At 36.5% G+C, this 14,406-nt stretch overlaps 1 protein-coding gene across 3 annotated transcripts in view; it reads right to left on the reverse strand.

Annotated features, from left to right (window-relative positions):
- Positions 1–14,406, reverse strand: part of LOC150104441 (uncharacterized) — a 328,160-nt gene that overhangs the window by 63,761 nt on the left and 249,993 nt on the right. For all 3 annotated transcript variants that reach the window (XM_090397017.1, XM_090397016.1, XM_090397015.1), the window contains 2 exons: positions 9,447–9,563; positions 9,245–9,337 (listed from right to left, as the gene is read on the reverse strand). In XM_090397017.1, coding sequence (XP_090253143.1) covers positions 9,245–9,337; positions 9,447–9,563 — 210 coding nt within the window. The remainder of the gene's footprint in view (positions 1–9,244; positions 9,338–9,446; positions 9,564–14,406) is intronic.

The raw sequence follows: 14,406 nt of genomic DNA on the forward strand, positions 1-14,406 counted from the left end.
ATCTCAGAAATATTACTGGCCATTTTTTTCGGATTAACAAATTATCAACATGGTTTCCATCATCAAAAGATAAATTGTCTCGTCTAGCTCTCCCTGATGTCTACTAAGTTTCTTGTGATTATCATTATTCTTACTTTAGACAAACTAAATGCTCTGCAGAAGAGAGAATAGAAGAACTTCAGTCTTATATTCATCATCATCGTCATCAAATTCCTGACATGTACCCTCAAGGGGTGTACAGGATATGATAGTACGACATGAAAAATTTACATCATTAATAACTTCCTATCTACAATTTTCCTCCAAATCAGTCTGTTACTTGTCAAGACTCCAACATTATCATATCTTATATTTCTATCGTCTAAGGCACTTTGTACTGTATCAATCCACCCATATCTTGGTCTTCCTCAGGGTCGTTTTCCTGCCTGCCTGGCAGAGAACACTTGTTTTGCTAATCTTTCCTCGCCCATTCTGTTTAAGTGACCATACCACCTGATCCTCAGATTAGCTCTGCTAATGCATTGCTGGATGGTCACAATGTCCAGGTCTTTCCTAATATCCTCGTTTTTAATATGATATTGCCATTGATGCCATCTGTTCACACCTCTAATCTTTCTCAGGACTCATATCTGCAATCTCTAGTCTTTGGGTGTTTCACATCAGACCCAGCTCTCAGATCCATAAGTTTGAACACCATCTTGTATATAGCTAATTTAGTGTTCCGACTAATTTCTCTCTTATTCCATATGAATTTATTCAATTGACTTCCTACCATACCAGCTTTGTTGATTCTGATGTCTATTTCCATATTAAATTTACCATCTTCACTAAAAATCAGGCTTAAGAAGCTGAAATGTTTTACTTGTTCCACAGGTTCTCAGTTCACAATGCAGCTGACATTTTCAACGATTCTGTAAATTTTCATTTTCTTTGTCTTTTTATTGCTGACCTTCATACCATATTTATTACAACAGTTATTCAATGTAGTCAAGGAATCTTGCAGACTCGTAGCGGGTTTATTGATAAATATAACATCATCCGCAGAAAGCAAAGAGCTGACATTAACATCTCCAATTTTGATATTATGTTTAATACCACTTTCCTTCATAATGTGATCCATATAGATAATGAATAACAGAGGGGATAATGTACATCCTTGTCTCACACATTTAACATTAAATGTCTGAGATCTGTCTCACAGATTTAACATTAAACCATCTTTCTGTACTTCCTTAAATTCTAACAGCTGACATACAACTCAAATAAAGACTAATATTGCTTGATATAATGATCCACTGACACCATATAACTGTAGCATTTTGAATAGCTTCTCTCTTGACACCTTGTCATATGCTTTTACTAGATCTACAAAACTTAATACAGATCTTTGTTATATTCCCATGACTTTTCAACTATTTCCCGTAAAGTCAATATCTTAAAGACTCTATTTGGTCTGAATTCAGCTTGTTCTTCACCAAGCTTTCTTCCAGAATTCTTCTCAACTGTTTCTCAAGTATACTTGCATAGATTTTGCCAGGAACACTCAGTAAGGAAATACCTCTGTAATTCTCACATTCAGTTTTATTTCCCTTTTTATATATGGGTACTATTAGAGCTCTACTCCAATCATCGGGAATTCGTCCCTCTGTCCAGGCTTTCTATGCAGTGAAGCCACTGTAAGATTTGTATACCACCATACTTCATCATTTCTGTTCGAATATCATCTACTCCTGCTGCCTTTCCACATTTCAAGTCTCTGATGGCTTTTTCTACTTCAAGTATGGATATGTATTCCTGACTGTATGCTTGTTGAGTGTTTTTTACCACTATGCTATCACTGCTTGTTTCATTTAGCAATTTTTCGAAGTAATTACTCCATACTTCAAGGATATCTTTTTCTCTCATTTTCATTATTATTATTGTTTCGGGAAACTACAAGGAGTCGACAGACTCATCGAGGGAGCCCTAACATCATGTCAAGAACAACTATTCAACATTCACACAGTATCTATCATACCTTGCCTTGAACTCATTCACGGTCGTAGCACCCACAACAGACTCTGGAAGCTTATTCCACTCATTTACCACTCTCCAAGTAAAGAACCTAGCTCTAACACACTTGTCAACCACGCTCTTGCCCAGCTTCCATGCATGGCCCCTAGTCCTCCAACCACCAGTCATATTTTCAAAAATATCTTCTGGATCAATCTTATAGAAACCCTTCAGTAATTTGAATGTCTCAATCATATCACCCCTCCTTTGCCTATCGTCCAATTTCTGCAACCCACAAATCTTCAACCTATTCTCATAAGGCTCATTCCACAGACCTGCTATCATCTTTGTCACTCGTCTATGGACCCTCTCCAGTTCCTCCCCATCACGAAGAAACCCTGGTGCCCATAACTGGGCACAGAAGTCCAGATGGGGTCTTATCAAGGCTCGATACAGAGGAACAACAACTTGTTCGTCTCTGCATGTTAAAGTATTTTTCAGAAGCCAAGTGATTTGGTGAGCTGTTTTAGTTACTTTTGCAATGTGCCCCCTAAACTTCAACTCCCTATCCACCAACACTCCCAAATCCCTGGCCTCATCAATCTCCTGGAGTATGATTCCACCAATGCGATATACTGCTGCTATTCTTTTCACCCCAAAGTGCATAACCTTACACTTTGCCACATTAAACTGACATCCGTTTTTCCTAGCCCAGTCCTCCAAACTATCCAAATCATCCTGTAAAATTTTGACATCTTGTGCACTCACAATTGCTCTACCCAACTTTGCATCATCAGCAAACAAGTGAACACTTCCTCTCAGATCCTTTCCAATGTCATTGATGAACAAATTGAAAAGCAGTGGTCCAAGAACAGAGCCCTGTGGCATTCCACTAGTCACAAGACGTCTTTTAGACTCCACTCCTGAATAAACCGCTCTTTGATATCTCTCCTTCAACCACCCTCTTATCCATCTCACCAACCCTATATCTATACCCATCTGCTCCAGTTTACTGATTAGGGTTCCATGTGGTATCCTATCAAAGGCCTTGGCAAGGTCCAGTAGTATCACTGTAAACCCATTACCCCTATCCAGTTCAGCCGTCACTGTGTTATAAAACGTGAGCAAGTTACTGAGGCATGATCTACCTTTCACAAAACCATGTTGTCCCCCATACAATATCCCATTTTGATCTATCCAATCCTGTATTCTTTTCTTGACTAATTTCTCTAAGTCCTTGACAATGATTCCTGATATGCTAATCGGACGGTAATTTACAAGAGCAGTCTTGGAACCACCTTTATGCAGTGGAACTATTTTCCCCTCTTTCCACCCGCTCGGGACTAACCCAGACCCGAGACTCAAATTAAACAAAATGGTCAAGGGTACTGACAATTCTTTAGCTGCTTCTCGTACAACACGAGCTGGTATACCATCCAATCCCACAGATGTATTGACATTGAGGTTATGCAATAGACTACTCACCTCCTCTTCATTAACCACAATTCCTGTATAATCTACTGGTTTATTCGTTTCTGCAATGTCACCACCTGGACGATATACTTTTGCAAAGTGCTCACTCAGTAACTCAACTATCTCAACTGATTCAGTTACCTCCCTACCATCGCCATTCTTTAAAATCAATCTGTCATGTACATTTTTCCTTTTACTTGCTACATATCTAAAAAACTGTTTAGGATTCTCTTTAGCCTGCATGGCCAATGTTCTTTCGTAATCCTTTTTTGCTTTTCTTACCAAACTCGTCACCCTTCTGGCCTGCGCTTTATACCGTTCATGTGCCTGCCGGTCACCCTTCTCCTTAAATTCCCTCCATAGTTGTTTCTTTTTTTGCAACTCAAGCTTAATGGTGTTATTCATCCATTTAACCCCTACTTGATTTATTATTCGGACTCTAGGTATACAGTCAGCCATTGCTTCATGCAACCACTTCTTAACTACCTCCCATGCACTATCAACTTCTAGTCCTTGCAGTTGTACATGCCATGGCACTGAACCAATCAAACTCCTAAGCTTGTCATACTTTCCAGCCCGATAATTCCACTGTACCCTGTCTTAATTGAAAATTCTACACCTTTAGCTACCTCCCAAGTTAAGACCCTATGATCGCTTTCACCGATTGGTGGCAATGTGGTCATATTTGTTACAGCCAAATCCTCAGATGTAATTACTAGGTCAAGCACTCTCTGACCCCTAGTATTTTCCATTACATGCTGTCGCAGATATTTATCCCTTAATAACCGCATAAAATCCAGTTCCTTCCTCCCGTGTGTCCTCTCCTCACTCCAATCAATGCGACCATAGTTGAAATCTCCCATAATAATCACCCTCCTTCCACCCATTTCTTCTATTTGCTTGTGCATACTGTCACCACCATCTTTTCCATCACCTGGTCTATAGCAGCACCCAATTGTATATTTAGTTCTGCTAGCCACAATCTCACACCAAATGGTCTCAAATGTGCTCTTTTCTCTATCCTGCAATTCAACTTCTATTCTCCTTGGCTGGAGCTCATCAGCTATCATCAACAATACTCCTCCCCCCATTTTATTCTCTCTGTCATTCCTGAACACACTATACCCATCACATTCAATTCCACTAGTTATATCATCTACAGTCAGCCATGTTTCACTAATACCTATAACCTGTGGTCTGGAAGTGCCAACCATGGCCAAAAACTCTTCCTTCTTGTTCCTAATACTCCTAGTATTAGTGTACATGAATTTAAGACCCCCATTAGCCCCAACCCTACCTTGATGCCTTATATTAACTATCCCACTCAGATTTGTTGTCCTTATTTGCTCTGGCATATTATATTCATTCTTACATTCAACTGCCTCCATAAGGACTGTATCTCTACTCCCCCCCCCCCACCCAACAAATCTAGTTTCCCTGAATTTGCACATCCACTACATTCAGCAACACTTTCTCAAGTCTTCTTACACCGTAACCATTCAAATGCAAGCCATCCATTTTATATAGATCCTTTCGCCCATCAAACTCACTCCACACATCCACAAATTCCACACACTCGTCATACATAACCCACGCATAAAGTCATTCGCAATTATAGCTCTCCTTTTAAATATTTCACTGTCATACCATGGCAAAAGACTAATCATTCTAACTCTCTCACTCTTTTCTTTTGCTACCTCAAACAATTCATTCATGTCTTCTATCATTTCCATTTTATCTCCTTTCAAATCATTCGTACCTGCCACAACAATCATTTCTTTCACCCTTTCCTTTTGCTCTCTAATAGATGCAGTTACGTCCTTTATGGTCGCACCAGGTTGGTACGATTTTGTCAAATCCTCTACTAACACACCTCGTACTAACGAGGCTCCATACAGCACTCTATCCTTCATTTTGTTCATGTTCACATTCATACGTCTATTTTTCCTGTCATACCTTTTATTATTGGTTGGTTCATTCAGTCTACTTTTGTTCATGCACTCTAGCTGCTGTTTTGCTCTTTCTATCGCACTATTCAACAACGCGATCTCACTCAATGCATCTATCTCATCTTTTTTGTTCTCTGAGAAACCATTTATACTATCATTCACACTCTCACAATTTTCATGTACAACCTTGCCGTTTCTTGTCATATCCTTATTTCCTTCATTCTGAAGGTTGACAAAAATATCACACTCACGATCCGAAATACACTTCAATTCCTCATTCTCCCTACATTTTCTACACACATTCAATCCTTTATTATCATCTAACCAAACTCCGACCGCACTCCGCAAAGCGTACATTTCACAGCTAGTACACTGACTCATTTCTTTTATGCTACCGTTCTTTGATAACGATGGCGAATCTTCATTACTGGCCGCCATTTTCCTTCGCACAGGTGCCATAATTATTTGCAATGTGTTCTGTCAAATTATACGTTATAACACACCAAAAATAGACGCACTAAAATACGCAAGGCAAACAAAACAAAACTACACAATATTAAGTAATTTGTATCGATAACTGAAAATGATACTTATCTTATCTGGAGCTTGCACGAACACTACACATTACGAATTCATCTAGCGGCGACTTCCCGACATAGATTATGTTATAAAACACTTTAGTACACTAACCACTCTAATAAAGCTCCAATAATATACCAAAATTACACACTTAAGTCCATTAAATTGAATCCAAAACACCAATAAATCAACAAAAAACACAAATGTCTTAGGAGCTCTCCGATAGCACGTCCGTTCACCAGCTAGCCTCGACACCGATTTCATGTCACCTTTATCATCTCGAACTCCTTTTACAGTACTCTTTCCTCCATTCCTAAGCTTCTTCAACAACCTCCAAAATATTTTGCCACCTTCTTGATATTTATTTTCTATGTTCTTGCCAAAGTCCTCCCGTGACTTTTGTTCAGCCAGTTTTACACAGTGTTTAGCTTTCTTGCATTTGTCTCTGTATTCTCTAAAGAGAGCACAAGCTGACTTATTTGCGAAGAACTTTTGATATGCTTTCTTCTTTTCCTTCACTGCCTCTTTAACTTCCTGTGTCCACCATGGAGTTCTGATTTTTCTATCCTTGCATACAACCTCGCCACATGCTTCTCTAGGTGAATCAATCAGGGTTTTCTTCAAGGCTTGACACTGAATCACCAAGGTTTGGTTCCTGTTCTCAAAACTCCTACTCTGCTATTTAGATCCCCAACAAGGACTTACTTTTCCTTTTTCATTGTGTCAGTTGCTTTTTCTAAAGCATCAAAAAATTCTTCCACTTCTACCTTAGTAGAATCCTCTGTGGGACCATAGGCACAAATAAGTCTCATTGTCCAATTCCCCATTCTGATATTAGCTCACCTCACCAAAAACCTGATATTGTGTTGTAACATAAGTTTTCATTCAGCTTCTTGTTTAACTTGTCTGTGGAATCCTCATTCATTTAAAGAGGCAATGCAGAAGGAGATGATATGATTAGTGAAGTGTCACTGTTAAGTCTCTAACTTCTAGATTTTGGCTGAACCTCATGAGGTTTTCAATCCGTGAAGGAGCAACTGTGTGGCATTCTTCTTGTAAATTCTTTTCCAGTTTTTTACAGTAGCTTTTGATTATTTCAATTTCGTGCCTACCATTCTCGGTTTGGAAGCAAATTATTTTCTTTTCGTGTAGATGATAATCGTACTGAGAAAATTTTGAATCAGTAAGTTTTATTATTTATTTCTTTAATTGTATTTCTCACTTTCCCTTTATTAACATGAGATGGTTCCTCATAGTCCATAAACACTTCTGAGCCCGAGGAGTTTTCATTTTATGATCTACAAACTTCTCCATCTTTACATTTTTTATCATTTTTTCCTCTTTAACATTTAGTTCCTTTTTTAGTACATCTTTTAATTTTTTTTCTTAATTCATATTTTCTTTTTGAATCTTGTCTGCACATTAAGTTCTTTCAGAAGTCTTACCTGCTTTTCTGTTTCTCTTTGAATAACTCCAATTTATCCAACCGCATGTTATTCGGTGCTGTATTTCCTCATCCAAGTCACCATTCCTTTCGACAACCGACCCAAGGTACTTGAATTTCTTCCCTGAAATTAGCCTTTCACCCTGGAGTCGTATGGCCATATCCTTGTCACTCCCCACTGACATATATTGAGTCTTCACCCGGTTAATTCTCATGCCTCTCTCCTCCAATGCCTTTCTCCACTCTTCCAGGGTATTTTCAAGCTTCTCTCGGGATGATTCACATAGAACAATGTCATTTACATTGTTCTATGCGAATTTACAGAAGAATAATGGCAAAAGAATAAGACAGAAAATAGTGGAAGGTCTATAAGAAGAGCAGTTTGGTTTTAGAAAAGGTCTGGTTTTTGGTGTAAGAGAAATGATGGAAAGCCACTGGGAACTTGGAAAAAGCCTGTTTATCGCATTTTTTTTTTATTTGGAAAAATTCTTTGATTGGATTCAACAGGAAAAAATTTGGAAAATATAGGCATACAAAAAGGAAGAAATAATCATGATAAAGAATAGGTAAAGTCTAAGAGCTGTGTGAAGACTAAATTTGGTAATTTAGAGTGGTTTTACACTTAAAAATGGATTGTGTGTTAACTCCAGTGGTGTTCGTTGTGGTGATGAATAGTGTCTTAGATATGGTTAATGACCAGAAAAGATGATTGCAGATCATGTGATGATTTGGGCAGATTCACAAGAACAGAAGAAACTGGACAAATGGAACAGTTTGACACAGAACTATGGATTACATATTAACATTAGGAAGTGTGAGAGAATGGTTTTAATTTGTAGTAGAAATGTAACCATTAATGGTATTAGACTCAATGGGCACGACTTTAGGGGTAGTGAAAACTTCAAATATCTGGAAAGTGCACTTTCTAGTGATGGAAGTTTAGACTAGGAGATAATGAAAAGGATTTCCCTAGGTCAAACTTTTTTTAGCAGTGTAAGTAATCAACTTTGGGACAGTGAGTTTCCTCTTAAGGACAAGCTTTTGAGTAACAAAAGTTACTTTTTGCCCATTTTGACTTATGCAGCAGACACATGGAAAAAACCGAAAGAGACATGAATAAAATACAAGCAATGGAATAATAGTTTTAAAGATAATGTTGGCAAAAACAATGAAAGACAGAATAAGAAACTTAGAGATTAGGAATAATTTAGGGCTACTAGTGTTGAAGAAGTTGCTTATTACTCATGCTTGAAGTGGTTTCAACATCTAATGAGAATGAATTTAGGAAGTATACCAAGAAGAATGTATGAAATGAAATTTGAGGGAAAGAAACCAAGAAAAAGACCATGGAAATAGAAACCTGAAGTGACACAGTGTTCATGAAGGAAGAATTTGTGAGGATAGAAAGAAATGGAGAGATGTGATCCTTCTGACCTGACAGTTTTTGTTGGAACAGTTGTTGCTAAAGAGAAGAGGAAGAAACCTGACATTGTCAGCATTCATGAATGCATGAGCAGAGATGATCTCAGGTAGTACAGTTATTCAAAATGGGAGAAATAAAGACCCAAAAGAAGACCAAGATCTAGATCAACTGATGAAGTTATAAGTGCGACTGAAATATATGAAATTATTGGTGGGCAACTTCAAATAACACTTACATGGAAGAAAACTGTTAATTAACAGTAAGTCAGCAATATATGACTGTCACTATATCTCTATGTAGAATCCTGATGTGTTTCTCAACAGTCCTTTATCAAAAATTTGATGATAATTACATGCAAACATATAGAATAAAAAGTTATCTTACCTGTAATAGGAGAATGAATTGAGGAAATCTCTGTACTGGTTTTACCATTAAGCCAAAAAATGAAAGGCGATCAGGACTTGTAATCTGCTTTACCTGAGAAGATCATAATATATATTTATTTAATCACAATTAATTGCAATCAACCATTGCTTCATCAGTATTTTTATTATTTACATGACAAAATAATTACACATCAACTCACCTTTAGGAAATCAGCAAATGCCGATTTATTTTTGGAAGCTTGTTTGGCAGTTTCCATGGCAGTAGAAAAATTATTAATGAAATCACTATATATATCAAGAACCATATTTTTTGAAAACTGTAAAGGAAAATAAAGTTAATAAGTATAAAATTTTTTCTTTAAATTATTAATATTGTCATCATCATCATCATTATTATTATTACACAACTCCAAAAAGTCAATTGCAGGATGCCCACAATAACCATTATTCATAAATGAATATCATATCTCCTTAAACTTATTATAAGTGATTATTTCTGGCAACACTTTCCACTCAGCACTCTCCAAGCAAAACACCTTTCATGCCCTTGCTTAACAGTTTCCATTGTCATTTAAATATTTCTTCTGTATCCATCACGTGAAACCCGTTTAGTAATACCTACATTTTTATCATATCCACGAATTTTTCTAGTTCGCAAACCTCCAATCCACAAGCTTGTTCACCAGTTACCACTGTATCTTCTTCACCACTGCCCCATCATCCCCAAGAAACTTCAGGCAACCAAATATGTGCACAATATAGATGTTCTCATATCAAGGAATAATGAGGAGATGTAACTTACTTTTCTGCTTTACAGTATCCCTCCAGATCCAAAACATCTTATGGGCAAGTTTTCTGTTACTTTCAGTAGATATATCCTCTGAAATTCAACTCACTGTCTACTATTCTTAACCTCCAAATCTCCAATCTCATTAATTTTTATGGTCCATCTCCATCAATTTAACACAGAGCTTGTAATCTTTTCATCCAAAGTACATAATTCGATGCATTTTCACAATTAACTTGTGACCATTATCCTTTGTTCACAGTGAGTTGATTTAAATCATCCTACAAGATTTCTATATCACATTCTTAATTGGTTTCCATTCCTAGTTTAGCATCATCAATAATTACTTACCCTGTGCACGGTGAACTAACTTCCTGATGTACGTAAACTAAATCTTGGTTTATTTATCATTTTCCCTGATAGTACTATCAAGGAAAACATATGAAGGTGTTTGTTAAGACTCAAGAAGTCTAGGATTAATAAAGCTTTTCACAGCTGCTAGCTTAGATGATGCTGTGAAGAAGAAACAAAAGTGAAAACACTTTTAAGAACTCAAAACTTTGTTTTAAGTTCTTAGCAGCTTAGATGATGCAGTTAGGAGCAGAGCAGTTAATTCTAGCAGTTAGAATTAACTTTACTGAAAAACGCGATACAGATGTGATATACTTGTGTTTATAATGACTGTTAAATATAGAGAAATCTGATTTTTTTAAAGTAAGAAATTCAAGATGAGAAAGAAATGGTACAAATTACTTAGGTAAAGAAATTAGTTTAACAAGCAGAGTTTTCAGTCAATGTTTCATGAACATCTTTAATACTATAATCAGTTCATAAGACGGAACCATAACACAACTACAAATGAAAAAGAGAGAAAGAGAAATCAACAATGTTACAAGTGGCATTAGCATAACACAGTCCTAATCAAAACTGCAGTCTCAGCAAGGTTTAAGTAACAAAAGTTTACAAACCTCCCCCATCCCACACACAGGCACGTGTGCATGCAGAGAGAGAGAGAGAGAGATGAATGAATATGAATTAATACTGATGAAGATGATTAAGTACTACATGATATATACAACAGATCTGATGGACTTCTTTTATCTTACATAAGTTGGTTAACCATAGTCCATTACATTTGCATAACTTCCTTTGTATAATGTTTCCATAAGATGGCTAGCTTGACCAACTAACCCAATACTATCTCCACTATTCAGCTATATATAGTAGCAAAGAAATTAATGTGAACAGTTACGTTTTAAAGAAAAATTTTAATTTTGCAAGAAAATAAGCACAAAAATTAAACTCCAATTTTACCTAATAATTTATATGAGCATCTCTGTTCCTAATAAGTTCACCATTAATTAATTTGCATAGGCATGAACTCTACCAACGTAGAACACATTTTTCTTATTTTTGCATCTCGAAACCATACTTTTATAATGAATTCTATTACATCATTCTTTGTATCACAATTTAATTTTCCAAGTTTCTTTTCACGATGACCCACATTTTTTCTATTGGGTTAATGTCAGGAGAGTTACCTGGCCACTGAAACAATTGGATGTTGTGATTTTTTAAGAATTCTTTCACTTTTTTTTGAAGTGTGGAATGGAGTGAGATGTTGGAAGATGAGTTCTTTGTTTTTCTAAATCTGTGCGACCACTCTTTTCTCCAATATTTTTATGTGCTGGTCACTTTTCATCATACCATCAACAGGCACAAGTGATACTGAACAGTGATGTGTAAAACCACCCCAAATATATCTTTTTAAGCTGGGTGTTTAAGAGGTTGTTGAAGGTTGGCAGGAGAAGTCTTCTCAGCTGCTGATTTGCAATAATATGGTACTTGCTCTCCTTGGAAAAAGAAATGGCTCTCATCTGAGAATATGACCTTCTTCCACATCTCAACAGTCTATCTTTGTATACTTTTGCTCACTGGAGCCTCTTTTTCTGTATAGCCTTCATCAACAGTTGTTTCTTTGTTGGTCTGTGGGCAGTCCTCCCTGCTTCCAACAATCTTTGATGGACTGTCATGTCAGAAACATTAATCCCACTAGCTGCCAAGTCTCTATTTATGTCTACAGCAGACAATCTTAGATTCATTTTGTTTTCCTAACTAGTAAACGATCTTGAGTAAGTGTAGTTTTCCTTTTTTTTGCCAACATTTTCCTATTCTGTCAAGAGAAAAAGGTACCTGTCTCTCCAAACCTCTTTAAAATCACATTAACAGTTCCCAAACCACCACCACACTCATTGGCAATTTGTCTTTGAGTCATGGATGTGTGCTGAAAAAAAGAGTACATATTTTTGAATGCTTTTTTTTTTTTTTGGAAATGTATACATTTTAGAGCTACAAAAAATGAATAAAACACTACAAATGTCAACTTGTTACACTACTAAAAATGTGCAACACTATTAACACGTTCATTGCCAAGCATGCGATATCACGTGATGCGAGCTCTCACCAAATGGCCGATCACGCGGTATCGCGTGAACGTCGCTATCAAGTTTCTAAGCATATATAACTTATTTCACCGAATTACATATCACGCAATATCGCGTAATAGATATTTAGAGTACATAAATCCTATGTACATAATAATAAAAGCATATAAATAATATATTTAACTTATTTTGAGCACAATAAAAACTAAATAAAAAAATATAAAAAATTTGGCCACCACACGAAATTCCAATTTTCAGCTTGGCAATGAACATGTTAATAAACATCACAGAGACAATTAAAACACACAACACTCAACCGGAATAGTGAACTAAATCCAAAACTTAAAATACACCCTCTGTCCAAAAAGAAACCGAACTTTTGATAGAAAATAAAACACAGGCCAATTATAATTATTCAAATCATTTATTTCAATCAATATACTCTCCCTCACCTTCGATACTGCATTTGGCACAGTCAATTAATTCGTCAAATTAGTTTTTGGGATACTGTTGAGGGTCATGGTTACTGCCACTTGAATGTTCTCAGTGGTGTCTTATCGCTTTCCTTTCATCAGCAAATGAAGTCAGGGAAAGAGAAAGAAGTCAAATGGTGCTAAATCAGGTGAATATGGTGAGTGATCCAACACACAAACTTGGCTTTTGCTCAAAAACTGTCTCACAATGCTCGAATGATGAGATGGTGCATTATCATGCAAACGTGACCAGCTGCTTAAATCACAATATTCATGTTGTACGCGACGAATTCTTGCTATCAATCACTTCAAAACTTCAAGATAAAACTCAACATTGAACATTTGGCCAGGTGGAATGAATTCTTTGTGGATGATGCTCTTGGAATCGTAGAAACAAATCAGCATTGTCTTTACTTTTGACTTCTCCAAGAGACTTTTTTTTTTTTGGATACCCCCCTCTTCTGGTGGTCTCCACTCAGCACTCTGGTGCTTTGTTTCAGGCTCATACTCAAAACACTACATTTCATCAGTAACAATCACTTCAATGAAGTTTGAGTCCTTACGAGCAGTTTCAATGAGGTCCTTTTTACCGATTTTTTAGTCACCTGTCAACATCTGGGGAACAAATCGCGAATTCAATTTAAAAAGGCTCAAACTCTCGGTCAAAATCTCGTACACAGCTAATTTTGAAATCCCCAATTCATCTTCAATCAATCTCACGGACGATTTCGAGTTTTCTTAGATGAAAATCACGCACATTTTGGATGTTAACTTCTCTCAATTCCAGTTTTTGGATGGCCTGGTTTTCATTGTCCTCAAGCGTCTCACAACCACTTTGAAATTGCTTAATCCACTCGTAAACTTGAGTATGGGATAAATTATAATTTCCAAAGTGATTGCTTTTTCTAATTTCCATGTGAATTATATATGGCTGTATTTAATAATCATATCAAAATTCAAATTATCCGAGTCTCATTCTAGTATTTGCCTAGAATAAGCCTATGATAATCTAACCTCACCAAGAAGTGTAAACCCTTTGTTTCTCAGAAAAACGGCGCACATGAAGCTATTGCTATTGCTCATTTGACCTTTATGCTTTCCGTGTTTAAAATTATATTAACACGTTGCCATATTCACACCTAGGTCCATTGTTCTTTTATTCCCTGAGAGGTACTAGCTTTTAGCGTATGTATGCCATTTCAGCATTAAGTGGCCACATTTTCACAAAGCTTATATGGCATGTTAGTCCAACTTCCGTGGTAGAATGTTATTTTTAAAATTAACATTTGTTAAGTGTCTGGATGACACTGAATATCTCAAATGCAATTCAAAACTGATTTCAAGTTATATATATATTCATTTTGCTTTTCATAAATTGAGTGCTTTCTGTATCCAATAGCTGTATTACAAACAGCTGTTACACATATTTTCTGGAACTGAAAATTTGAAATCAGAT

This window comes from Typopeltis vanoorti, chromosome 8 (genome assembly GCF_054136105.1).
Source record: "Typopeltis vanoorti isolate ZY-2024b chromosome 8, IOZ_Tvanoo_1.0, whole genome shotgun sequence".
NCBI lineage: Eukaryota > Metazoa > Arthropoda > Arachnida > Uropygi > Thelyphonidae > Typopeltis > Typopeltis vanoorti.